The 27,021-nt window shown below is 50.2% G+C and overlaps 1 protein-coding gene across 1 annotated transcript in view; it reads right to left on the bottom strand.

Annotated features, from left to right (window-relative positions):
- LOC141273403 (alpha-2-macroglobulin-like protein 1) overlaps positions 1–27,021 on the bottom strand; it is a 137,958-nt gene that overhangs the window by 70,058 nt on the left and 40,879 nt on the right. The window contains exon 17 of the mRNA XM_073685172.1: positions 25,109–25,214. Coding sequence (XP_073541273.1) covers positions 25,109–25,214 — 106 coding nt within the window. The remainder of the gene's footprint in view (positions 1–25,108; positions 25,215–27,021) is intronic.

Here is a 27,021-nt window from a genome sequence, read left to right as displayed (position 1 = left end):
TGGTGGTTCCATCCGTATTCAGCTAAGTTGGTTCCAAACACACTATATAGGAGTAGTTAGAGGAGCCTTTCTGCAGCATTGTGCACTGCAGCCCCAGCCAGATAAGTATTAGCCTATTTTTTGTAGCCTCATCTATTGCATTGTAGGTTACCTTCCTACATTGTAATAGCTACAAAAAGTCTGTGATACTATCGGTATTACATCTTTGGGCACATCCAGTGTCTTTTTGTGACAAAAAAACCTAAATAAAGTTCACCAAACACTCCACTTTACAGTTGTGTAGGCCATATTAGCTCATATTAAAGTCTAGTCCACACTTTATAAAATTAGTGTTTCTTATACCTGTTAGCAGCTGTTCAGGAATAAGCACACTAAGCACTTAGTACTTTTCTGCCTATCTTTATCAGTCTACCAAGATGAAGAAGGCAGGGAGTAAGGCATGTGGTCATGGTCGTGGTCGTGGGCATGGAGTTAATGCAGGGAGAGGACGTGAGGATTCTGTGCCTGCAGGGAGAGGACGTGGGGATTCTGTGCCTGCTGCGGGCACCAATGACTCAGCATCCCACAGTTTTACCAGGGAACAGTCCTTTATGCGCAGCTTTGTAGGAGCTAGTCATACCCCACTGCTGCGGGAGGACCAAATTGAAGCCGTTGTCGGATGGATGGCAGCTAACACATCGACTTCAATTAGTTCCAGATCCTCTCAGGTCCTGAGCACTGAAGAGCACCTATCTGTCTCTTCACCACCTGCCAAATTGGCCAGGCAGTCAGAGAGCCCTGGACAGGAGCCATCTCTACTTCTGTTCTCTGAATCTCTTGGCTTGGAAAGAGGGGGCCAGCCAAGCAGAATTCTAGAATTTGAAGAAGAGGTAGTGTGGCACCCCAGGGGTCTGGTTGCCACAGTAATAGAAATATTATGTCTGAGAGCAAGTGGGAGGTTCCTCTGGTCAGGAGCCCTAAGCATGCAACACCGCCCGCCCAGACCTAGGAGGGGAGGAATCTGCCCTTATAAACTGGGTCTGGGGCGGGATTAGGTGAGTCAGAGCCTGGAGAGGGAAAGTAAGAACCCGGAGCTCTGTAGGAGCAGGAGTGAGTGCCAGAGGCTGGAAGCTAGATAGCTCGCCTTGGCTGAAGCACTAAAACCGGACACCAGAGTCCGAGGCTGTGGGGACTGATATACACCCAGCAGCAGAAACCAGCCGGCAGGGGATTCCAGGTCCTCTGGCCATAGAAGCCCAGAGGCTCAGTCACAAGGAAGGGACCAGCGCCGCCATCCAGGAGCGGAGGCTAACAGAAGGCCCCAAGTCACCAGCCATACGGGTGAGCACCACACGGTATACTCAGGGACGTGGGCTACTTGTAACCGCTTACAGCAAGGTAGCCAGGAAAGAGAGCAGATAGACGGGGAGGCATACAACTCCGCCTGGCCAGGGGAAATCCTGCTTGCTCACAGACTGACCAGGCCCCTTATACTAGCCAGTACTCCCGGGAGGGTCTGCCTTCTTGTCACCAGTAAAGACCCTGAACTGCACTGCAAAGACTCTGAGTAATTCCTGCTGCGCTCGTGCACCATCACTCCGATCATCCACACTAACTGCCCTGAGGCTATACTCCTCCCGTGGGGGGTCATCCCATTCTAAGCTGCACACATAATACCAGCCTCAGCGGTCTGCCCTATAGCGGCGGTCCCCACTGACAGCAATCCACGGGTGGCGTAGTCGGACACTTATTATAACACTAAGACTGCCACTGGTTTGACCACCTTGAGCGATGGACCGGGTCACCGCCACACGGAGACTACATCCCACCAGAGGCCCGGTTCTGGGTTCCCCATGCGGCCCAGGGGGCGAGTCAGTAGTATGCAGTGATGCGCAACCGTTTTGTCTCTCTGAATCTGAAGAGGCGGGTGGGCCAGTGCCTATGGTCAGCAGCACACCTCAGTACGCATCTGATGATGAGACTCAGGTGCCACTTTCTGGTGCGTACTGTGCTGTCGAGACTACCCAGGAGAAGCAGTTGTTTGAAGAGGGTGGTGTAGATGATGAGGTCCTTGACCCATCATGGCGTGAGGGACAGGAAGGTGGTGGGAGCAGCTCTGAGGAAGAGATTCCCCGAACGGCCCAAAAAGGAGGGAGAGGGAGGGGGCAGACTTGGTTGCCTGTAGCCTCCACTTCGGCACCCATTAGGAGCATGGCTCTTCCAAAATCCAAAGCGGGCGCTCCCAAGACTTGCAGTGCCTGGTCCTTTTTTGACACAGTTGCAGATGACATTTGCTTTGTCAAATGCAAGCTGTGTAATCAGAAGGTGAAAAGAGGGAAAAGTGTCAGCAAGCTCAATGCCACAAATATGTGGAAACATGTGCGGACCAAGCACGTGGTGGAGTTACAATAACACACTGAAGACCTAGGCCAACCTACAGCGCCACCTACCACCTCTTCAGCTCGTGTTGTAGCCTCTTCCTCCAGCTCACACACAGCTGGTTCGGCTTCCTCACAGGATCGCCATGGAAGAATCTCTGGCACTGTTGTACAGAGACACAGTGTAATTTCACCCACAGCACCACTTTCCCTGTCATCCTCACACTCCCAGGCTAGTCTACAGCCATCGTTAGCACAGGCATGGGAGAAAAGGCGCCCATACTCGGCAAACCACCCTCGAGCACAGGCTCTGAATGCTGGCATTGCTAAACTACTGGCCCTTGAAATGCTATCATTCAGGCTGGTGGAGACTGACACCTTCCGTAACTTTATGGCATTGGCAGTCCCACAATACAACGTGCCCAGCCGCTTTTATTTCAGCAGGCAAACCATCCCTGCCCTGCAACAGCATGTGGAGGGAAAAATTAAACATGCGCTACAAAACGCCGTCAGTAGCAAGGTCCACCTGACCACCGATGCGTGGACCAGTAAGCATGGACAGGGACGATACCTTTCCCTCACTGCCCATTGGGTAAATGTTGAGCAGCCGGGTACAGATCTTGAGAGTGGCGCTGTACGTGTTCTGCCAACTCCAAGGATTGCAGGAATCCAGTCTGTACACATTGACTCCTCCTCTAACTCCAGTTCCTCTGAATCAGGAGCCGTCACGGTCTACCTCCACATCGACCCGTGAACGGTTACTTGTTATGGTGACCAATATGAGCACAGCCGTGGCCAAACGTCAACAGGCCATATTAAAATTAATTTCTTTGGGGAATCAAAGCCACACAGCACAGGAGCTCTGGAATGCCATCAAGCAGCAGAGCGACGTGTGGTTTGTTCCAGCGAATCTCTAGCCAGGCATGGTAGTGTGTGACAATGGCCGAAATCTGGTAGCAGCTCTGGGCCTAGGCAACCTCACTCACATCCCATGTCTGGCACATTTGCTCAACTTGGTCGTGCAGAGTTTTTTGAGGGACTATCCGGATCTTGATGCACTGCTTCACAAGGTCCGCATATAGTGCGCTCACTTGTGGCGTTCCAGCAACGCAAGATCGCGCATTGCTGCTCTGCAGCGCCGATTACGTCTTCCGGAACATCGCATCATATGTGACCTACCCACCAGGTGGAATTCAACGTTACATATGTTGGAGAGGTTGTGTGAGCAGCAGGCAGCAGTAATGGAGTACCAGCTGCAGCAGGCGCAAACAAGTCGCAGTGCGCGCCGTTCACACTTCACCACCACTGAGTGGGCCTCTATGAAGGACATTTGCCACGTTTTGCATGCCTTCGATTATTCCACGCGGATGGCGAGTGCAGATGATGCACTAGTCAGCATGACTATCCCCCTTATCTGCCTGCTTGAAAAAAACACTGCAAGCACTAAGGGACGAGGTTTTGGAAGAGGTGGAGGATGAGGAGTCACAAATGCCATCTGCTTCTCTACAGTCTGCACAACGTGGTTCCTCACAAAGGCCTAGGCAGGGGACACTTTGTGAGGAGGATGAGGAGGAGTCAATGGAGGAGGAAGACATCTGTCTAGAGGAGGGAGGTACACAATGCTCTAGTAGTTAGTATCTAGAGCGAGGGTGGGGTGATGCAGAGCAGGCAGAGATCACGCCTCAAGCAGGGGACAGCGTTTCTTGGCCAGTTGGCAGTCTGCAGCACATGGTTGATTTCATGCTGCAGTGCCTGAGAAACGACCGCTGCATCGCCCACATTCTCAACACGGCTGATTATTGGGTGTCCACCCTCCTAGATCCTCGCTACCGGGACAACTTACAAAGCCTCATAACACCGTTGAACCGGAAGCGTAAAATGCGGGAATACCAAGACGCACTGGTGAATTCCGTCATGTTCTCCATTCCAACCGAGAGCAGTGCTGCTAGTGCTTTACAAAGCAGCTCAGTGCGTCGAGGCAGTGGAGGAAGCTCTGCACAAAGAGGGAGCAGAAGCAGCACCTCAGCACAAGGCAAGACCAGTATGGCCCAAATGTGGCAAAGTTTTGTGTCCCCGCCGCCACAAATATCTACACCATCACAGACGGCACCAGTCAGCAGGAGGCAACGTTTCCGTCAGATGGTGACAGACTACATGTCTTGCCCTCTCAGTGTACTCCCAGATGGCTCTTCTCCCTTCAAGTTTTGGGTCTGTAAGCTGGATACATGGCCAGAGCTTAGCCAGTATGCATTGGAGGTGCTAGCTTGCCCTGCTGCTAGTGTATTATCGGAACGCGTCTTTAGTGCCGCAGGTGGTGTACTAACAGACCGTCGCATGCGACTATCCTCCGATAACGTTGACCAGCTTACTTTTCTCAAAATGAACAAGGCCTTGATCTCGCATGAATTTGCCAGTCCTCTTCCAGAATAAATAATTGGTTGGCAACAGTATCCAGGTCTCCTGTTGTGTTCATGTTTCTACCACCTGAACTGTAATCCTTGAGCTCCAACACCACCAGTTGCTGCTCAGAAGTGCTGTCTGCACAGTCAACACTTGCTGCCATGTTATTGGGGTTCAGTAAAGTCAGCTGTTCCCCTGCTGTGCGGATGGCAATTTCTCTTGCTCTGTCCTCATTCACACTACTACAGATTTTAAACTTGCTCCAAATACACCTCTGGCTCCTCTGTTTTTAGCATTCACCCTGGGCTCCAATACCGTTAGTTGCTGCTCAGAAGTGCCGTCTGCACAGTTAGCACTTGCTGCCGTGTTATTGGGGTTCGGCAACGTCAGCTGATCCCCTGTTGTGTGTCCGGCAATTTCTCTTGCTCTGTCCACATTCACACTACTACAGATTTTAAAGTTGCTCCAATTACGCCTCTGGCTCCACTCTGTTTTTAGTATTTACCCTGGGTTCCAGGACCGCCAGCTGTTTCCCAGCAGTGTCTTTGGCACGGGTACTCCCTCCTGCCCAGCCTGGTTCCAGCATGCCAGCTGTTTCCTGGTAGTGTCAACGTCACTTTGCCTCCAATGCATTGTCCTGTCGTGTTGCGGTCGGGTTAGCCGACTCTATGGTGCCTGCAGTTTAAGTGACTCCTATGTTGGCTGCGGGATCTGGCAATGAAGGCTGGTTCCATAGTGCCAATAGGACAAGCACCCCCTGTAGGACTATGGGTTTTGGTAACTGCGGCCGGCTCGCGGCCTTGCAACTTTTTTTTACATGGGTACCTTCTGCTACCCATCCGGGTTCCAGTACCGTCAGCTGGTTCTCGGCAATGCCTTTGGTTTAGGTGTCTCCTTCTCGGTATCCATGTTCCACCAACGTCTGCTGGTCCTTGGTAGTGCTTTCTGGCACAGGTACCTCCTGCTTAGTAACCAAGTTCCAGTACCGTCAGCTGGTCCTCGGTAGTTCCATTGGCTCTTGTACCTTCTGCTACCCATCCGGGTTCCAGTACCATCAGCTGGTCCTCGGTAATTCTATTTGCTCTTGTACCTTCTGCTACCCATCTGGGTTCCAGTACCGTCAGCTGGTTCTCGGCAGTGCCTTTGGCTTAGGTGCCTCCTTCTCGGTATCCAAGTTCCACCAACGTCTGCTGGTCCTTGGTAGTGCTTTCTGGCACAGGTACCTCCTGCTTAGTAACCGAGTTCCAGTACCGTCAGCTGGTCTTCGGTAGTTCCATTGGCTCTTGTACCTTCTGCTACCCATCCGGGTTCCAGTACCATCAGCTGGTTCTCGGCAGTTCCTCAGCCTTCTTGTACCTTCTGCTACATTTCCAAGTTCAAGCTTTCTGAAATGGTTCTTGGTAATCACTCTGGATCTCCCTGACGAGGACCCTGAAGACCACCCCGAAGAAGACGAGGACCCAGAAGACGAGGACCCTGAAGACCAACCAGAAGAAGACAAGGACCCCGAAGACGAGGACCCTGAAGACGAGGACCCTGAAGACCAACCCGAAGAAGACGAGGAACCTGAAGACGACGACCCTGAACACGAGGACCCTGAAGACCACCCCGAAGAAGACGAGGACCCCGAAGACGACGACCCTGAAGACGAGGACCCCGAAGATGAGGACCCCGAAGACGACGACCCTGAAGACCACCCCGAAGAAGACCAAGAAGATGACCCTGAAGAAGTTGACCAAGAGGACAAAAGAAGAAGACAACCACCAAGATACAGAAGAACAAGAGACAGAAAACTAAGAAGCAGAAGTATAAGAAGCTGCAGAACAAAAAGCAGAAGAACATTAAGCATAAGACTAAAAATCAGAGCAAAAGATAATATCTAAATTATAAGCAGTAGATGACTAAGCAGTGTATGGGGATGAGTCCGTTCCTCCTCGTGGTGCCCCTGGAAAAGACCTGCTGCTGCAGGCCAAACTGAACGCGGACAAATCCTGTTGTAAATCTTTTGTGACGGGCAGAACAAAAGGTGTAATGTTCAAACTTTTATAGATAACAACTACAGGAATGCCTGTCACAAATAAGAATATGATGAAGAAGAAAAATATGAAGAAGTTGAAGAAGTAGAATATGAAGAAGAATAATAGTTGAATAAGAAGAATATGAAGAATGTAAAAAAAAAGAATAATACGAAGAAGGTGAAGAAGAAGAAGATGAAGAAGGTGAAGAAGAAGTTGATGAAAAAGATGCTGATGCTGAGGATGATGAAGGAGAAAGTGTGGGAGAAGTAAAAAAGAAGGTGAAGAGCATGGAAGTAGTGAAACATAAATATCTGACAATATATAAAAAAAACTTAACATAGTCAATATTTCCGTAACTCAGAACGTCTTAAAAAAAATATTAATTCCTGCTATTCCATTTGATTGGCCTAAACCTCTATGCCTTTATTGTCTCCCCCACCTCCCCCAATACATTCTACATTATTCTTAGTTGTTTTCCTTCATGTAGAATTAACCTATAAGGAAAGAAAGGGTTTATTTTTATTCCGATATTTCTGTCCCATTGACTTGCATTGGTTTCCGGTATCGGAATCGGCGATATCCGATACTTTTTGGGTATCGGCCCGATCCAATCCGATTCGATATTTCCCGATATCGGAAGGTATCGCTCAACAGTACTAAAGACTCTTTCGTACTCCTGAACCACCCGGTAGACTCCCTGTTTTTGGTGTGAGGGAGTGGAGTCGGTGCCCACATGCAGTTTCTGACACCAGTCCTCCATTTGTTTCTTGGAGCCGTTACCCTCCTCTGGTTGAGATGGAGGCAAGGGTTCCACGGCCTTTATAGAGTTCTGATTAATGGTGAACAATTTGACTAGAGTGGCATACCGGGGCAAGTGTACTTCTCTTTCCCCAATATTTAGGATGCGGACTGGTACCCTCCCATGGCGGACATCAACCACCCCCCGTGCAGTCAAATTGTTGGTCCTACTGTCGGAGTAAACGGGTTCTACCATAGCTTGGTAGTCTCTACCTCTTAACCCGATTGCAGACCGGCACCAGATCATCATTTCACTTTTTGGGGGCATGGCGATAGGGAATGGGTCACTCATCTTAACGCTTCCAATCTCACCACCAGACAGTTCTACCTGTTGCCGCTTCATCAGGGCTCTGATCTCCTTTTGTAAGACATGCTGCTGGCTGGAGCTGGCATTCATTGCAACCTGCTGTAATATAACAATTATCTCTGAAAGACAATTTTCAATTACGTTAGTGCCCAAGGTTATTTTAGGGTGACTTTCACGACGGTCAATGTCCACAATAATCAGTCCCTGCACCGGCAGTTCAACTTTACCAATTTTTATGGTCACCTCCTTGAACCCCACCTGCGGCACGGGCTGACCATTGCTGGCGATGATGCTCAAGTCATTATCTGGGTAGCGGGTAATATCCGTGTCATCCCAGTACCGCTTGAAAAGTACATAGGGGATGGTGGTTACCTGTGACCCGGTGTCCAACAGTGCACTCATGGGAATGCCATTCAGTACCACAGGCAAGACCGGTCTTCCCCCCACATACTTGTCACGCCAGTTTGACGGGCCTGATGATCTTACACCTGAGGGTTGGCCCTCTGCCCCAGGTTGGGCCCGTTTAAATTACAGTACCTCGCAATATGTCCTGGCTGGCTGCAGCGGCGGCAGATGGGTTGTCCATCCTGGTCGTAGCGGTCCTTTGGCTTCCCTCTGAACGGTGGGATCCTCTTCTGTCGGCGCCATGGGACGTCCTCCGGACTGGTAGCCAGCTGGATCTTTCCTGGAGAGGATACCTGCAACGCCTGCACAGTCCTGGTTAGTGCGGCAACGCTTTTAGTCAGTTCTTGGACCTGATGGTGCAGGTCTGTAGACGGGGTACTATTCTGTGCGTTGGCTCCTGCAGATTCTGTAGACTGGGGCGCCACCTCTTGGTGATAAGTGATAGCAGGGCGCCTGGAGGCCGCAACGCCACCGGGTGTGGGTTCTCGGAGTACCCGGATGGCTCTGTCCTTAAACTGTGCAAAGTCTAACTCAGGGTTCTGCAGGGCCATCATGCGTAACTGGGTTCTGTGGGCGCTGGACAGCAGACCCTCTATAAATTGTTCAGTCAGCAGTTCATCTGCATTCCTCACACTGTCAGGGTCTGCCTGCTTGATGGCTCTCAGGGCCTCTTGCAAATTCAAAGCATAGTCTCTAATACTGTCTTGGGCCCGCTGTTTGCACCCATAAAATCTCATTTTGATCTCTGCTGAGGTGCGGGTATCAAAAGTGTCCTTTAGATGGGCTAAAATCTCCTTCACGGTCCCCTTGTCCCTGACTGACCAGGACTTTACTTCTCGTTGGGCCGCGCCGGTTAACTGGCCTATCAGTATGGTCACTTTTTGTTCCTCCGTCAGGGGGTATACTTTAAATAGGCTATATAGCCTCTCTTTAAAGTCGCTCAGGGTATGCGACTCCCCTGAGTACTGAGGCAACCAGGCCGCTCCGGGGATGTAAGGCATCGTGAACGGCATTACTGCGGCAGCGGCCGCGCTGGCGGTGGCAGTTCCCTCCGCTTCCGTCATCTTCTTCCTCCCTAGTCAACCGTGGCCTACCTTCCGTTGCTTTTCTTCTGTAGGTCACGGCTCCACAGGCGATCGTCGGGGTTGAGGACCTTGCGTCGCGTTCTGGTGACGTCAGCGTCCGCTCGGCTCCTTTCAGGACCTTGCGCAGCATCCGTGCGTAAGGCGGGGCTCCAATTCTCACGCGCTTTCGTTGTCCACGCCCCTCTTCTTCCCGCGCGGCGTCCCAAAGATGGCGCCCGATGGCGGGAAAATGGCCGCGGATGGCGGGAAACGGCTGTGGATGTCGGGAAACTTCACCAAAGTAAGTTTTACAGTCTTTCTTCAGGCACGCAGTACCCGTTGGTGGCGGGCACGAAATCCTGCCGACTATGCCAAAAGTTGACGCGCCCCCTGGGCCGTGTGTGTGTAGGGATACCCGGAACCGGACTCGTTGTGGAAGCTGGGGGTTGCAGTCCTTGCGTGACGGGGACCCGGTCCCGTGGCTCAGGGTGGTCAACCCAAATGGCAGTCTAATTGTGTGGTTTTATGATATTTAAATGTCCGACTACGCCACCCGTGGATTGCGGTCAGAGTGTACCGCCGCTGCAGTGCAGACCGCTGAGGCTGGTATTGGAAACGCAGCAGAGAATAGTATAAATCCCCACGGGAGGAGTATAGCCTCAGGGCAGTAAGTAGGGATGTTGGGGGTGATGGTGCGCGGGAGCAGCAGTAACCACACGGAGTCTGTCATGCAATTCAGGGTCTTTACTGTTGGTGGTGATAAGGGACCCATCCGGAATACAGGTTAACAATGGAGGCCTGGTCAGTCTGAGAGCAACTGGGAAATCCTGATGGTCAGGGGGAGTTTGTAGGCTACCGTGCTGACTTCACTCTTTCTTGGCTATCCTGCTGTAGTGTAGTGGTAGCCCACGTCTCTGAGTGTACCATGTTGTTCTCACCCGTATGACTGGCGACTCGGGCCTTCCGTACTTCTCACCCCTCCAGGGCAGTAGTGGTCCCTCTCGTGTGGCTGAGCCTCCGGGCTTCCTTGGGCCAGAGGACTTGAAGTCCCCTGCGTGGTGGTTTTCTGCTGCTGGGCTTATAACCCTCACAGCCTCGGACTCCAGTGTCCGGCTTTGTAAGTCTCTAGGCCGGACGAGCTCTTCTAGCTCCCCTCCTGGCCTCGTGTTCCTCCTCTGCCTACAAGGACTCCTCAGCCTGCTGCTGACCTGTCACTATCTGCAACTTGTCTGGAACTTGTCTCTGGCTGGACTCCCTAACCCCGCCCCAGATCCAGTTTATAAAGGGCAGGTTTCTCCCCTCCCTGAACTGAGGCAGGAGGTGCTGCATGCTAATTGTCCCCAACCAGGGAACCTCCCACCTGCTCTCAAACATGACATTGCTGCCACTGTGGCGACCAGACCTGGGGTGCCACAGTATGAGTCCAAAAATCCCCACACTTACATGCCTTGATCCTACTCCAATGAGGTTATTTATGGGCACCTGTCAGGAGGTTTTTACTGTTGATTAAATCCATACTTTTTTTTTTAGAAATCCTTGACTCTGTTTTTGAGATATCCATTGGAGAACTTTTATGTAATTGAGCCACAAGTGCAGCTGGATTAGCATTGCACTTATGCTCTGACCTCTCTCCCTATTTACCCACCCACCACCTGCCTCTTGTCAGTGACTGACAGGTCACTCTCTTCTCTTCCCTGCTTGAGATTTTGCGCAGGCATCGTCATTCCCTGGGGCAGGGCATCCTCAGATGAATTATCCAGCTCTCGCTATGTCATCATGATCTTACTCTTGTTTGTGCAGGATCTCGTGACATTGGCTGCAGTTGACACATAACCAAACAATGAGCAACTAACTGTTGGCTGCAGCTGAAAGAAAACCGTTACGGTAAATATATTGCAGAAAAGTGCAGCCGTTCTTCCAGGCTGTGCGACTGGTGGCCTTTTCTGCAATATATCTTATTATCTTAATGTAAACTGTTAAAGATATGTCAGCTGAGCTCACTGAGCTGGAACACTTTGGAAGCTGGGGAGGGAGGATGAGGAGAGGAGGTTGATGGAGGCTGATGGGTGGTGGGGGTTCGTCAGTCTGCAGAATCAATCACAAACAGTGTGATTAGTGAGGGGGCAGCATTTGGAGCAGTTTATGTTTGTTGGAGGGGTCCTGTTTATTATTAATTTATTATTACTGTGCTAAATACTCAGTTAGGTAGATTTGGTATGTCCTGGGATGGTCCTTTATCTTCACAATAGCCAGCTGACTTGAGCAACCAATAGTTGGGGGTGAGGAGGAGGAGCGCAGGACCACTGTGCAGAAAGCAGGAGACCGGCCACTGAAGCAGCATTTCTCCAAGGCTCGCAAAGAAAAATCTTGTATTTTGCTGTGTCATCAGGGGCGTAATGATCGCGGTTGCAGAGGTTGCAACCCAGCCCATGTGGGAGGGGGTCCCATCGACGCCAGTGCCTATTCCAGCTAGATAAGTGTTCGCTGACGCACATTCAGCTGAAATGTATTGTGAAGCAAAGACCTGCTGGGTCCCTGTGCTGTAATACACGCCGCTGGCCAATCAGAGGCCAGCAGCTGATGTCGGCGAGCGAGTCACAGGCTGCGCATGGCAGTGACGTCATGCACTGCCTGTCGCTTGCATGCTGAAGTCAGAACAGGAAGCTGCACAGCGGGGGAGTGGAGGGAAGGTGAGTAGAATAGTTTATTTTTTTTGATACATTAAAGAACAGCAGCAAAACAGGGGACATATAGGATAGGAGACTTATATACCAGGATAAACAGCTTATATACCAGGATTGGTGACATACAATATATACCAAGATGAGGGACATACAGTATATACCAGGATGGGAGACATATACCAGGATGAGGGACATATATTTCAGGATGGAGGACATTACTACATAATGGGGGAGGGGGGCAACACGTGTCCTGATAGGATTTAGAACCATACAAGGGTCCATACATCTGATCAACATGCGGAGGGGGTGGGGGCCCAGGTCCAAATTTTGCACCAGGCTCCATTGGACTCTAGTTACGCCACTGAACACACTGCACTACATCCTTCACAACCTGTGTCTTGTCCCTCCTACTGACTACTTCAGATGTGTCTGTGTTTTATTTTTCTGTTGTAGAAATGGAAGTTAGTATGCAATGTTATGCTGCAATGAAACTCCTTTTATACAGTGTATGGGCTAGGAGCACCATGTGCAACCTACAGGTAGCTGACCTGTTATCTCAACTGTCATATGCCTCCATTTTCTTCTTTCCGGCTGACTGTTTACCAGTTTACATCCCTGCAGGCAGGCTGGCTCACCTACGTCTCAAGCTCTCTGTTCTGACGCAACTTGTCGTGCTGCATATTTAAAACCGGGATTTGGGATTTCTAATGTGAGATGTAAGGTTAGAGCCATTTTTATAGGCTCAGCTTTGGAGGTGGATCCTCTAAGCTCAGGTCCGGGTGAATGTGGCGCCCCTGCTGCGCATGAGTGCCACAGATCCTAGAGGGGTGCATTAACGGATTCCTCCACAAGAGGCCCTAACAGCACACACACATCTCCACCTTCTACCTCAGAACTGCAGAGGGAGCCCGATAGGGATATAAGTAGGGAAGGTGGAGCTAGGCAGTTCAGTTCTCCTCAGGAAGTGAGTGGAGACAGAGAACAGAGTTCCTGCTGACAGGCAGAGAGGAACAAAGTCTGCTTAGGGAACAGAGTCAGTTCCAGCAGCAAGCTCAGGTTAGTGAGCTAGGAGCGTGCCGACGCTCAGAGAGCGGCAGAAGAAGCAGCCAGCTAGCTGTCAGTGTGTATAGCCGAGTGAGGGCCCCGAGTAGGCCGAAGGCTAGAGGAGTGAGTAGCATCGGGGGCAGAGGAGCTGTACAAGCTCACCCCAGAAAGCATATACCGGACACCGGGTCCGCATCTACTGGGCCGTATATCCCCCTGTAGAGACTACCGGAGACCCCTGGAAGACTTCAGGTCCCAGGATCACCCAAGAGCTGATACGTACCAGAGCCAGGAGTCACGGAGGCCCCGCAAGCTGGGAGTGTGTACTCCAAGAGAAAGCCCTACCACAAAGTCAGCCGGTGCAGGACAGAGACAAAGTTAGGCCTAGCTCCAGGCAGGTCAGAAACTTACTACACAAAGGCAAGAAACAGGAGGCCCTATACCCGCTCACTGGGGAGGATCCTGATATGCACCCCTCACCCTACAGTGCTCCGGATTGTGCCTTGAATAACATCAGTAAAAGGTACTGAAGTGACTATCGTGTCTGTCCCTGTTCTTGCTCTGACCTGGCTGGGTCCCATCTGTCCTGCATCCTTTCTTCCCCGCTGCCCTGAGGCCTAGCTCCACCTGTGAGGAGCTATACCACGCAAGCTGCCTTAAAACCGGCCTCAGTGGGCTGCCGCAGCGCTGGCTGGTGATTCTCACCAGACACCACAGGTGGCATCACGAACTTATAACCATAATTTTCCACCCTTTTAAAGAGAGGCCCAGGGTACGGCCCCGGGAGCCGGCTACCGCGGCATCCCCCACAACCAACAACAAGGCCCGGGCGCCGAGTCGTCCACATCCCCTGGGCGCGACAGTTCTCTTTCCTGGCATCACGAACAGGATTCCTTGCCCGCTGCAACGACGGAGTGTTATGCTTATTGCCACCGGGTACTGTGCGCCTTTAATCAAAAAAACTGTGTATTTAACTGTGGCGAAGATTGCCGCCATTGTTGGGCCGCCCAGCGGGAAGAAGGGCATAACCGCGGGAAACTGAGAGGCGTACCTGCAAAAGTGCGCGAAGCCAAGCACACGCCCACGCCTCGACGTCAAACCAGGAAGCGCCAGGTCCTGGAAGGAGCGTCGCTGAATGCTCTGACGTAGGACGCAAGGTCCTGAAGAAGACCGTCATCTGCGGAGCTGCGGCCTACCGGAAGAAAAGAAAAGAAGGTAGGCCACGGTTCGCTAGGGGGGCGCCAAGATGTCGTAAGAGCAGCACAACGCCGGAATACCGGTTAACGGCCCTGATGTTCAACCCGAGCTCGACGCCGAGCAGGCCGAAGCAGCTGCTCCACCAGCAGGGCCTGTAACCCCTGTCATACCCATGGCCCTACCGTACTTCCCTGGAGCGAAGTGGCTTCCCCAGTACAGCGACAAACCAGATACCCTGTCTGGATTTAAGCGGAAAATCTGCGGTATACTGGACATGTACTCTATGACAGGCAAGCAGAGAGCTGCTGTAGTATTAGGACAATTAACTGGTGCTGCGGAACGAGAAGTAGAAACCTGGTCGGCCGCAGACCAAGAGTCAGTGTCCGCAATCTTTAAAAAGTTACAGACTGTCTTCGAGAATCGTACTGAGACAGACCTCCGGATGAGGTTCTACAACTGCTCTCAGCAACCGGAGGACAGTGTTCGAGACTATGCCTGGCGTTTACAAGGGGCCCTGCGAGCTCTGAAACAGGTTAGTCCAACCAGCATCAATGATGAAAATAAAATGCTGAAAGAACAGTTCATCCGGGGACTGAGGTCCCAAGAGGAGAGCAGGACTGTGCGTTGGTGGTCCTTGGATCATCCAGATGCCACCTTTGACACCCTTAAGGACATACCTTTTCCCCAGTGGCTGCTGAAGCCAAGGTGCAAGCAACGTCCCCTAGTGAGCTGGACAGCCTGCGCTCTGAAGTGCGTCAGTTGAGCAAAACACTGACCACTGTGCTGAGTGCCCTGCAGCTGCGGACGAAGCCCGAGGAGGAAGGAAGGATCCTGCTAGCCGACAGCCCTGAGGATGTCCCCTGGATGAGAAGAAGGAAGAGTACAACGCCACCCCCTGGGAGGATCAGCGACCAACGCCGTCCACCGAGGGACCCTGTCTGCCACCACTGCCACAAGTCAGGTCACACCATCCAGAGCTGTTCTTTAAACGAGAAAACCCTGGGGCCGAGGGCTGACACCCAGGAGTAAGTTCCCCAGGCCCATCAGACTGGTACAGCAGGTTTGTGGGAGGAAGACCTTTCCTGTCCATTGTGCTGGACGGCATCCCGACACATGCTCTGCTAGACACAGGATCTCAGGTAACCATCATGCCTGACGTCCTCTACAGAAGGTTCTGGTCCATGGACGATCTACGTCCGCCAGCTCCAAATCTTTCAGTTTATGCCTCAAACGGCCTCCCCCTTAACCTAGTCGGGGTTAAGGATGTGGCAGTGAAGGTGGGGAGAGTGGAACTGAAGGACCAGGGACTAATTGTAGTAGAGACTAATCCTGATGATGCCAATTTGTATATGGTACTTGGCACTAATATTGTTGGTAACTGTTTGGGAGAAGTTGTGTTATTGCTCCAACAGATAGCTGACACCGCCAGACCAGGGCAGAGGAGGGCGCTGCACAAGGAGATCCGAGCCCTGATGTACCAGCAGCAAGTAAAGCTATCCAGTGGTGAGATTGGTAATGTGCGGGTAACAGACCGCATACCCATTGTGATTCCCCCAGTGAGTGAAATGCTTATCTGGTGTAGAGCAGCGATAGGTCTTAAAGGACAGAGCTACCAGGCGGTAGTAGAGCCCCTTAGCTCAGAGCACAGACCTACACTCTTAACTGCCAGAGGGGTAGTGGATGTACGCAATGGGAGGGTGCCCATCCGTCTTCTCAACTGTGGGGAAGATGAGGTCAGATTACCACGCTATGCCACTGTTGCCAAGTTACATGCTGTAAATAACAACTCCATTCACACGGTGGAATCCTTAACCTCACCAGACGAAGTGGAGGATAATGACCCTGCAACCCAGGTGGAGAAATGGTGTCAACAGCTCCATGTTGGGAAAGACACCACTCCTGCCCATCAGAAGCAGGGTGTACACCGGGTGGTTCAGGAATACGCGCAGGTATTCAGTAAGCACCCACTTGACTTTGGGAGGATTAAGGGGGTTCAACACCATATCCCCACAGGTTATCATCCACCCATCAAAGAACGTTACAGGCCTATACCACCAGCACACTACCAGACAGCCAAGGAGATATTGCATGACATGAAGAAGTCAGGGGTAGTAAGGGATAGTTGTAGTCCCTGGGCAGCTCCCCTAGTGCTAGTCAGGAAAAAGGATGGAAGCATGAGAATGTGTGTAGATTACAGACAAGTAAATTGCATTACACATAAAGATGCATACCCTTTACCACGTATAGAAGAATCCCTGGCGGCATTAAAGTCTGCAAATTACTTTTCCACCCTTGACCTCACTAGTGGGTACTGGCAGGTAGCTGTGGCTGAGGAGGATCGGGAGAAGACGGCCTTCACCACCCCGATGGGACTCTGCGAGTTCAACAGTATGCCGTTTGGACTCTGCAATGCCCCCGGAACGTTCCAGAGATTGATGGAGTGCTGCCTAGGACACTGCAACTTCGAGACGGTGTTACTATACCTGGATGACGTGATAGTGTACTCCAAGACGTATGAGGACCACTTGAAGCACCTGGCAGAGGTATTTGAGTCTCTGTCCCGATACGGGATGAAGCTGAAGCCCTCAAAGTCAACCTGCTCAAGAGAAAGGTACAGTACCTGGGGCACATTGTCAGCCCAGAAGGGGTAGCACCAGACCCGGAGAAGGTCACTGCCATCCAGAAATGGCCGGAGCCGAAGAGCCTCAAGGAGGTGCGTCAGTTCCTGGGACTAGTAGGATACTACCGGAGGTTTGTAAAAGACTACACTAAGAAAGCAGCCCCTCTGCAAGACCTCCTGGTAGGACAGTCCCCCAAAGGCAGAAATCCCCCGTTCCACTGGGGTAAGGAGCAAGCAGAGTCATTTCAGGAGATGAAGGAGATCCTGACAGGCGACGAGAACCTAGCCTACCCTGACTACAGCCAACCATTCCTGCTGTATACTGATGCCAGCAATGAAGGACTGGGAGCTGTTCTAAGTCAGAAGCAGAATGGCCAAGAGAAAGTGATCGCATACGCAAGCAGGAAGCTCCGCCCGACCGAGAGGAACCCAGAGAACTATAGCAGCTTTAAGTTAGAGTTCCTGCACTTGGTCTGGGCCATCACTAAAAGGTTCAAGCACTATCTAGCAAGTTCACTGCCTTCACTGATAACAATCCCTTGACCCATCTTGAGACAGCCAAGTTAGGAGCCTTGGAGCAACGATGGATGGCTCGGCTGTCAAACTACCAATTCACAATTAAGTACCGAGCGGGCCGCAGGAACGCCAATGCCGATGCCCTGTCCAGGATGCCTCACCAGTCAGACACAGAAGAAGAAGTGGATGACCTGGAAGAGATAGAGCTACCTGCCTTTCACCGGAATGGGATGATCCACGAGCAACGAGCCTCCAGGAGACAGCGTGGGAAGACGTTAAATCCTTTGCCTCACCACAGCTGGAAAGAGACCCAGGACAGTGACCCGGTTGTCAGCCGTATCAAGGAGCTGATAACCCAAGAAGGTTCCTCCCTGGAGAAGGAAGCGTCTCTCCAAGCAAAGCAGCTGTGGAACGAGAGAAGCCAGCTGTTTATCTACCGTGAGAAGCTGTGCCGGAGGTACGTCAATCCAAAAACCCATGAGATGGTATGGCAGATAGTGGTCCCCAAGACAGACATCCAAATGGTGTTGGAGGCCTACCACGATCAGGCGGGGCACTTTGGCTGGAAGAAGCTAGAGACCCTGCTGAAGTGTCGATTCTACTGGGTAGGTATGCGCAGCTCCATTGAGCGATGGTGCCGAAACTTTGGACCCTGTAGCCCCAGAAGAAAACACTACAGCAGCCAGAAGACACCCCTGCAACCCATCAAGACGATTCGACCCCTGGAGATCGTGGCCCTGGACAATGTCAAGCTGTCACCTAGCAGATCAGGATACTCCTATGCCCTGACCATGGTGGATCACTACTTCAGGTTCCTGGTAGTCGCCCCCGTCAAAGACCTAACGGCAGAGACAGCAGCAAAAATGTTCCAGGCGTGTTTCTGTAGACCCCATGGATACCCTGAGCAGGTGCTGACGGACCAAGGCCCGGCCTTTGAGGCTGAGTTGTTCAAGGAGTTCTGCCATCTCTACGGGTGTAAGAAGATAAGAACTACACCGTACCACCCACAAACCAATCGTCTCTGTGAAAAGATGAACAACATCATTATCGACCTGCTGAAGACCATACCACTTGAGGAGAGAAACCAGTGGCCAGACCTACTACCTGACCTAGTAGATCTGTACAATCACATACCAGTAAGTTCCACCAACTGCACTCCGGCATATCTCATGCGGGCAAGGCCAGGAAAGCTGCTCATGGACCTGGAGCTTGGTGTTGTAGAACCAGAAGCGGATGTGACCACTGAGGACTGGGACACGACCAGACAGGAGCAGTACAGAAGAGTACAAGCCTGTGTCGAAGACAGTCTCACTCAGGTGAGAGGCAAGCAGGACGCCCAATACAACAAAAGTGCGCCAGCAGAACCGTTCACACCTGGTGAAGTAGTGTTAAAAAGGAAGAGAAGAAACCACAAACTTGATGACCAGTGGGAGAGAGAACCCTACACTGTGTTAAAATCAAGGTTTGATAATAGGAAGATCAGCCTAATTAGTAGAGACGGAGGAAGAACGACTGCAACAGTATCCAGTGACCATCTGAAGCTGTGTCCAGGTCTGCTAAAACCCCAAAAAGAAGTGCCTCTCACCGTACCGGAGGAGCCTAAAGAAGCAGTAATACACACTGACTTAGGAGATTTCCCGGCAGATTGGCCTCAACTAGGAGGAGCAGTAATCATACCTGTAATCACCTTCTACCCACAGCAAGAAGAACCTGTAGTTGCCCCAGAAGAGCATGCTCAAGAAGGATCCCCGGCTGGAGCAGAGCAAGAAGGCCCAGCTAATGGTATACTTGCCAGTCCCGCAGAGAGACCAAGGCAGTCTAGCAGCCCCTCCACACCTAGTACTGACAGAATGGGAGGTAGTGCAAGTACTAGTGCCTCACTCATTCCAGTACCATGCAGGTCCATACGTAGTACTAAAGGTCAACCCCCTGTCAGATACACTGAGTAAAATAGTTAAACTTCTGACTAGTGTAGATAGTTGCACCTGGGGTATTATATAGCATTGTGTTGTATTGTACTGTATTATATGGTGTATTTTTATGAACATGTATTGATTAATATGTGCTTTGCCTTCTAATGGACAATTCAAGTGAAACGGACACTTCCCTTGTTACATACAGAACTTTGTGGTTGAGGACTATGTGCAGCCCAAAAACTATTCCTTGTAAATAATTGCACTCCCTGGAGTGCCCCTTTAGGTGACCTCAGAAGAAAAAACTGTCTGGAGTGGCTCTAATGGAGGTCCAGCTCGGGATCTTCATTCCCTGCAGCCAACCCAGGGCCTACGTTGAGGGTGCGGGACAGGTCCCTCAAGCTACCAAGTACTCTGCCCTGTGAGATGGACATCCTTTCGGGGAACCTCACCAAAGGAGACTTAAATTCTGAGGTTGCTTATGGTCTATATGTATATATTTGTTATTTAAAATGTTATATGCAACGTTTAAGAATGTGCCTCCCATAAAGGGAAGATTGTTATTGTTCATGTTTATTCAAAATGTACTTCAGCCCGGGAGTGCTGAGCTTTGCTAGGGGGGAATGTGGCGCCCCTGCTGTGCATGAGTGCCACAGATCCTAGAGGGGTGCATTAACAGATTCCTCCACAAGAGGCCCTCACAGCACACACACATCTTCACCTTCCACCTCAGACCAGCAGAGGGAGCCCGATAGGGGTATAAGTAGGGAAGGTGGAGCTAGGCAGTTCAGTTCTCCTCAGGAAGTGAGTGGAGACAGAGAACAGAGTTCCTGCTGACAGGCAGAGAGGAACAAAATCTTCTTATCGAACAGAGTCAGTTCCAGCAGCAAGCTCAGGTTAGTGAGCTAGGAGCGTGGCGACGCTCAGAGAGCGGCAGAAGAAGCAGCCAGCTAGTTGCCAGTGTGTATAGCCTAGTGAGGGCCCCGAGTAGGCCAAAGGCTAGAGGAGTGAGTAACAGTGGGGGCAGAGGAGCTGTACAAGCTCACCCCAGAAAGCATATACCGGACACCGGGTCTGCGTCTACAGGGCCGTATATCCCCCTGTAGAGACTACCGGAGACCCCTGGAAGACTTCAGGTCCCAGGATCACCCAAGAGCTGATACGTATCAGAGCCAGGAGTCACGGAGGCCCCGCAAGCTGGGAGTGTGTACTCCAAGAGAAGGCCCTACCACAAAGTCAGCCGGTGCAGGACAGAGACAAAGTTAGGCCTAGCTCCAGGCAGGTCAGAAACTTACTACACAAAGGCAAGAAACAGGAGGCCCTATACCCGCTCACTGGGGAGGATCCTGATATGCACCCTTCACCCTACAGTGCTCCGGATTGTGCCTTGAATAACATCAGTAAAAGGTACTGAAGTGACTATCGTGTCTGTACCTGTTCTTGCTCTGACCCAGCTGGGTCCCATCTGTCCTGCATCCTTTCTTCCCCGCTGCCCTGAGGCCTAGCTCCACCTGTGGGGAGCTATACCACGCAAGCTGCCTTAACACCGGCCTCAGTGGGCAGCCGCAGCGCTGGTGATTCTCACCAGACACCACAGGTGGCGTCACGAACTTATAACCATAATTTTCCACCCTTTTAAAGAGAGGCCCAGGGTAAGGCCCTGGGAGCCGGCCACCGCGGCATCCCCCAAAACCAACAACAAAGCCCAAGCGCCGAGTCGTCCCCATCCCCTGGGTGCCACATGAACACATGGTCCTACAGGCGAAGGTGCAGAAGGCAAGTAAGGCACACGGGAGCCAAGGACTAGTAGCACTGGAGGCCGCAGGCATACTGGACACTGGACACAGGGAAATGACACGTCGAAGGGATGGGGACTTGGCGCCCGGGGCCTTGTTGTTAGTTTTGGGGGATGCCGCGGTGGCCGGCTCCCGGGGCTGTACCCTGGGGTCACTCTTAAATGCAAGGCATAATGGGGAAAAGGTGTATGGGAGAGGGGAAAGTTCGTGACGCCACCCGTGGTGTCTGGTGAGGATCACCAGCGCTGCTACAGTCCTCTGAGGCCGGTGTTCAGGCAGCTATAGATGGTTCGGCTCCCCACAGGTGGAGCGGGGCCTCAGGGCAGCGTAGGAAAAGGGATGCAGGACAGAGGGGACCCAGCCGGGTCAGAGGAAGGGTAGAAGAATAGGCACGCACACCAGAGTTCACTTCAGTACCTTTACTGGTGGTGTTTCAGGCACGATCCAGGGCACTGTAAGGTGAAGGGTGCATATCAGGACTCTCCCCAGTGAGCGGGTGTGGGGCCTCCTGTTTCTTGCCTTTTCCTGATAAGTTTATGACCTGCCTGGAGCTAGGCCTAACTTGGTCTCTGTCTTGCACCGGCTGACCTGGTGGTAGGGCCTTCTGTTGGAGATCACACTCCCTGGTCTCTTGGGCCTCAGTGACTCCTGACCCTGGTATGACAGTCAGCTTTTGGTGTTCCTGGGACATGTAGTTTGCCAGGGGTTCCGGTAGTTTCTGCTGGTCCTAGAGATCCTTGCAGACACGGACCCGGTATCCGGTAAATGGTTGTGGGGTGAGCTGGTTAAGCTCCTCTGCCCCCTATGTAGCTTGCTTACTCCACTTGCCTTCGGCCTCGCTCGGGGCCCTCACTAGGCTTCACACTGGAAGTAGGCCTCGCTTCTCTTCACCGCTCTTATGGCATCGGCACGCCTTAGGCTCACTAACCTGAGCTCCCTGATTCTAGGCTGGACTGGCAACTTCTCTGGCTGCTGCAGACTGACCTCCTCACAGACTAGACTCTCTGTGGACTCCAGACTTAGACTGTAACTGAACTACTTACAGACTGAGCTGCCTTGCTCCACCTTCCCTTTTTATATCCCTATCCGGGCTCCCTCTGGTGGTCGGAGGTGGAAGGTGGAGGTGTGTGGATGCTACGAGGGCCTCTTGTGGAGGAATCCATCCATGCACCCCTCTAGGATCTGTGGCACCAATGCGCAGCAGGGCGCCACAGGAAACAGGTACTTGAAGCACTGGAGGCCGAAAGTAGACAGGAGACTGGGAAGCACAGGTACCAGAGGTACTGGAGGCAGCAGACAGGTACCAGAGGTCCTGAAGGCAGCAGACAGGTACCAGAGGTCCTGGAGGCAGCAGACAGGTACCAGGGGTCCTGGAGGCAGCAGACAGGTACCAGAGGTCCTGGAGGCAGCAGACAGGTACCAGAGGTCCTGGAGGCAGCAGCAGGTACCACAAGTCCTGGAGGCAGCAGACAGGTACCACAGGTCCTGGAGGCAGCAGACAGGTACCAGCATAGGTGTGTGTTTTGGTGGGCCTTATATAGGCTGAGTTAGATGATCGTGTGGGAGCACAACGGGCTACTTGCAAAGTCTGACGTGAAGCACAAGAGAGTTTATCGGACTGGGGTGAGGGAGAAGAACCCGGACCCAGGATAGGTGTGTAACAGCCATGTTAATGATGAATCTAATGATTGTCCCTACCATGCAAGACAAGCAAATTATGAGTATTTGAAGGTATTTGTGATTTTATTTGTAATAATGTATTTTAATTAATCTTCTTTTGTTTTCATGATTAAAACATATTTGTCGTTTAGAACTAATTTTACTATTGCATCGTTTGAAAACTAACAGTTTACTTCTCCTCCATGAGTCTCCTTTATTTAGAAATTTAGTTGTCACCGGAAAGATCCACCAGTGGCCAATCAATATCGTAGTCACCCATTACTGGTGCATCTACAGATATGCAAGCATAAGTGTTTATACATAGGAGGGTAGCACTAAGGGAATTGTTGAAGATCGCTGCTAGATTCTTACAGTGCCATAGAATTGCAGGGGGGGGGGGCTAAAACAACATCTTGAAAATTGTGCCTTTACATTTCTGTCTCATACAGTGGGGAAAAAAGTATTTAGTCAGCCACCAATTGTGCAAGTTCTCCCACTTAAAAATATGAGAGAGGCCTGTAATTGACATCATAGGTAGACCTCAACTATGAGAGACAAAATGAGAAAACAAATCCTGAAAATCACATTGTCTGATTTGTAAAGAATTTTTTTCAAATTTTGGTGGAAAATAAGTATTTGGTCAATTACAAAAGTTCATCTCAATACTTTGTTATATATCCTTTGTTGGCAATGACAGAGGTCAAACGTTTTCTGTAAGTCTGCACAAGGTTGGCACACACTGTTGCTGGTATGTTGGCCCATTCCTCCATGCAGATCTCCTCTAGAGCGTTGATGTTTTGGGGCTGTCGCTGGGCAACACAGACTTTCACCTCCCTCCAAAGGTTTTCTCTAGGGTTTAGATCTGGAGACTGGCTAGACCACTCCAGGACCTTGAAATGCTTCTTACGAAGCCACTCCTTCGTTGCCCTGGTGGTGTACTTGGGATCATTGTCATGCTGAAAGACCCAGCCACGTTTCATCTTCAGTTCCCTTGCTGATGGAAGGAGGTTTGCACTCAAAATATCACGATACATGGCCCCATTCATTGTTTCATGTACACGGATCAGTCATCCTGGTCCCTGGGCAGAGAAACAGCCCCAAAGCATGATGTTGCCACCCCCATTCTTCACAGTAGGTATGGTGTTCTTTGGATGCAACTCAGCATTCTTTCTCCTCCAAACATGCCGAGTTGTGTTTCTACCAAACAGTTCTACTTTGGTTTCATCTGACCACATGACATTCTCCCAATATTCTTCTGGATCAGCCAAATGCTCTCTAGCAAACTTCAGATGGGCCCGGACATGTAAAGGCTTAAGCAGGGGGACATGTCTGGCACTGCAGGATCTGAGTCCCTGGCGGCGTAGTGTGTTACTGATGGTAGCCTATGTAACGTTGGTCCCAGCTCTCTGCAGTTCATTCATTAGGTCCCCCTGTGTGGTTCTGGGTTTTTTGCTCACCGTTCTTGAGATCATTTTGACCCCACAGGGTGAGATCTTTTGTGGAGCCCCAGATCGAGGGAGATTATCAGTGGTCTTGTATGTCTGCCATTTTCTAATTATTGCTCCCACAGTTGATTTCTTCACACCAAGCTGCTTGCCTATTGCAGAATCAGTCTTCCCATTCTGGTGCAGGGCTACAATTTTGTTTCTGGTGTCCTTCGACAGCCCTTTGGTCTTCACCATAGTGGAGCTTGGAGTGTGACTGTTTGAGGTTGCGGATAGATGTTTTTAATACTGATAACAGGTTCAAACAGATGCCAGTACTACAGGTAATGAGTGGAGGACAGAAGAGACTCTTAAAGAAGAAGTTACAGATCTGCGAGAGCCAGAAATCTTGCTTGTTTGTAACTGACCAAATACTTATTTTCCACCAAAACTTGAAAAACATTTCTTTCCAAATGAGACAATGTGATTTTCAGGATTTGTTTTCTCATTTTGTCTCTCATAGTTGAGGTCTACCTATGATGTCAATTACAGGCCTCTCTCATCTTTTTAAGTGGGAGAACATGCACAATTGGTGTCTGACTAAATACTTTTTTCCCCCCACTATATTTGTGGTTGGAACTGCTGACACAGCGGTGGCTCATCCTCTTGGCGGTTTCTGTAGTTCGGATCAGTTTTGGACTGTACATAGGGACAGATACTCGTGTTGCACTCATGAATGGTTGAGTTTGGAATACCCCTTTAACTTCATGTCTCTACTTGGATTTGGAGTATTTCATTAGAAGAAATGTGAACGTTTACTTTAAAGTGGTTTGTAGGTTTGATGTCTCGAGTATCATAAGAGCCATGTTTAAAAAAGCAATAAACGTTTTAGAAAGATTATCTTACCAATGATAGGTGAACCATAAACATTCAGTGCAGAACCTGGTGGAAACTCAAGACACTCTGGTGGCTTTTTCACCTGGGTATTTGTGATGACTTTCAATCCAAGATGCTAGGGGAAAAAAAAGAAGAAAACAACTCCTTTTTCTGTTTACTGCTCTCCTGTTATTATCTGAACTAGAAAAGTGCTGGTTGCCTATGGTTTTGGCCATTTGGTGCATGTTTTTGTTTTTGTAGCAATGTGCCATTGTCTGTAATTCTTATCTACATTGCTATGTATTAAGGCTCTGTTCATATGAGTGTCATACCTTCTTTTCTTAAATATGAAGTTTTCTTTTTCGGCAAGGGAGAGGACATTTACTCTAATGTCACTTATTGGAAGTAGCAATCCTAAAAGTCAATATCGACCCTTTAATGAGCCTTGCTACAGAATTTAGGATAAAAGTCAAACCAGAATCTCTATTTCCAAAAACATGTTTCAGGTTGTTGCCCCTCTTCAGTGCAAAGCAAAAGATTTGATTTGGCTGTATGGGACTAGGGTATAAGCATTAATGTCTATTCTTAGGAAGAGTGACATGCCAGGGCAAGGAGTCATATAGGCTGTGCAATGCTCAGGCATGTCACTCTCCATAAGGAGAGACATTAACTCTTAAACCCCAGTCAGAGGCCTCTTATACAGCCAAATCAGAGCTCTTGCTTTCTACTGAGGAGGGGGTAACACACCGAAACACATGTATGAAAAATAGAGATTCTGGTTTGGCTTTTATCCTAAGTCATGAGGAAAGGATATGTGGAGGGTCGATATTATATTTTAGGATTGTTATTTCTAATAGGTGGCACTAGTTTTCAAGTCCTCTTTCTTTCTGAAGAGGCAATTTGCATATTTAATTTTCTAGATTAGCATTGCATGACTTTTAAGTCTCCTTACACTGGCCTGGCGATCTCAATAAGGAGAGATGTTACCTCTTAGATCCCTGTTTTTTTAAGAGACCCATATAGATCAATTTTCAAACACATCTCAGCAAATCCTGATGAGTTATCACTAACTCATGATGAGTCCATTATGGTTCCAAATTTTTTGATGACATTAATAGGGCTGTGGTCAGTGCTGTTCTTGCCATCAAAACAGAGTGTTGATCGAGCGTAAAAATTATTTTTTTACTGGGCCTATTGGATTTGATGGACTTTTGGATCTCTAATTGATATTATACATTACATAGATATAACTATGTTAGTGAATGTAAGTATATACTGAATGGACAAAAGTTTGGGGCACACCTCTGAATTCAGGTTTTTCACTCAGTTCCATTTACCACAAGTCTACAAAACCATGCTCCTCGTCATACAGTCTGCTCTTACAAGCATTTGTCAAAGAACAGCTACAGTAAATCACTTTAAGAGGTCACCAATATCAGCATGGTCCTGATATAGGGTGCTGAGGGCTCGAAAATCACCAATGCTCTGCTGACTCAATGACCTTGTGGGCACAGTTTGGGAAAGTCCATTTTCTGTTCCCTATGACTATGCTCCAGTGTACAAAGCAAGGTTCATGAAGGCAGGATTTGGGGATTTTGGGGTGGAAAAACCTGACCGACAGCACAGAGCCCGGACCTCAACCCAATTCAACACCTGGGCAATGAACTAAGCCAGAGATTGTGAGCCTGGCCCTCTTCTCTAACACCACAAATGCTCATCTGGATGAAGGGCAAAAATTTCCCCAAACATCTCCAAAATCTTGTAGAAAGCCTTCCTAGAAGAGTGTAAGATGTTATAGCTGCAAAGCGGTCGACTCTATATTAACATCTATGGATGTAGAATGGCAGCTTATAAAAGTTCCTGAAGGTGTCATGTGGAGGGAGGCACAAAATTTCTGCCATATATTGTAAGGAAAATTATTCAATAACATAAATCTACAACAT

Source organism: Phyllobates terribilis, unplaced genomic scaffold (assembly GCF_046119375.1).
Source record: "Phyllobates terribilis strain yellow unplaced genomic scaffold, ASM4611937v1 Scaffold_5__5_contigs__length_657084704, whole genome shotgun sequence".
NCBI classification, from domain to species: domain Eukaryota; kingdom Metazoa; phylum Chordata; class Amphibia; order Anura; family Dendrobatidae; genus Phyllobates; species Phyllobates terribilis.
Note: the sequence above shows the minus strand (reverse complement) of the source record. Positions and strands in the feature narration are given on the sequence as shown.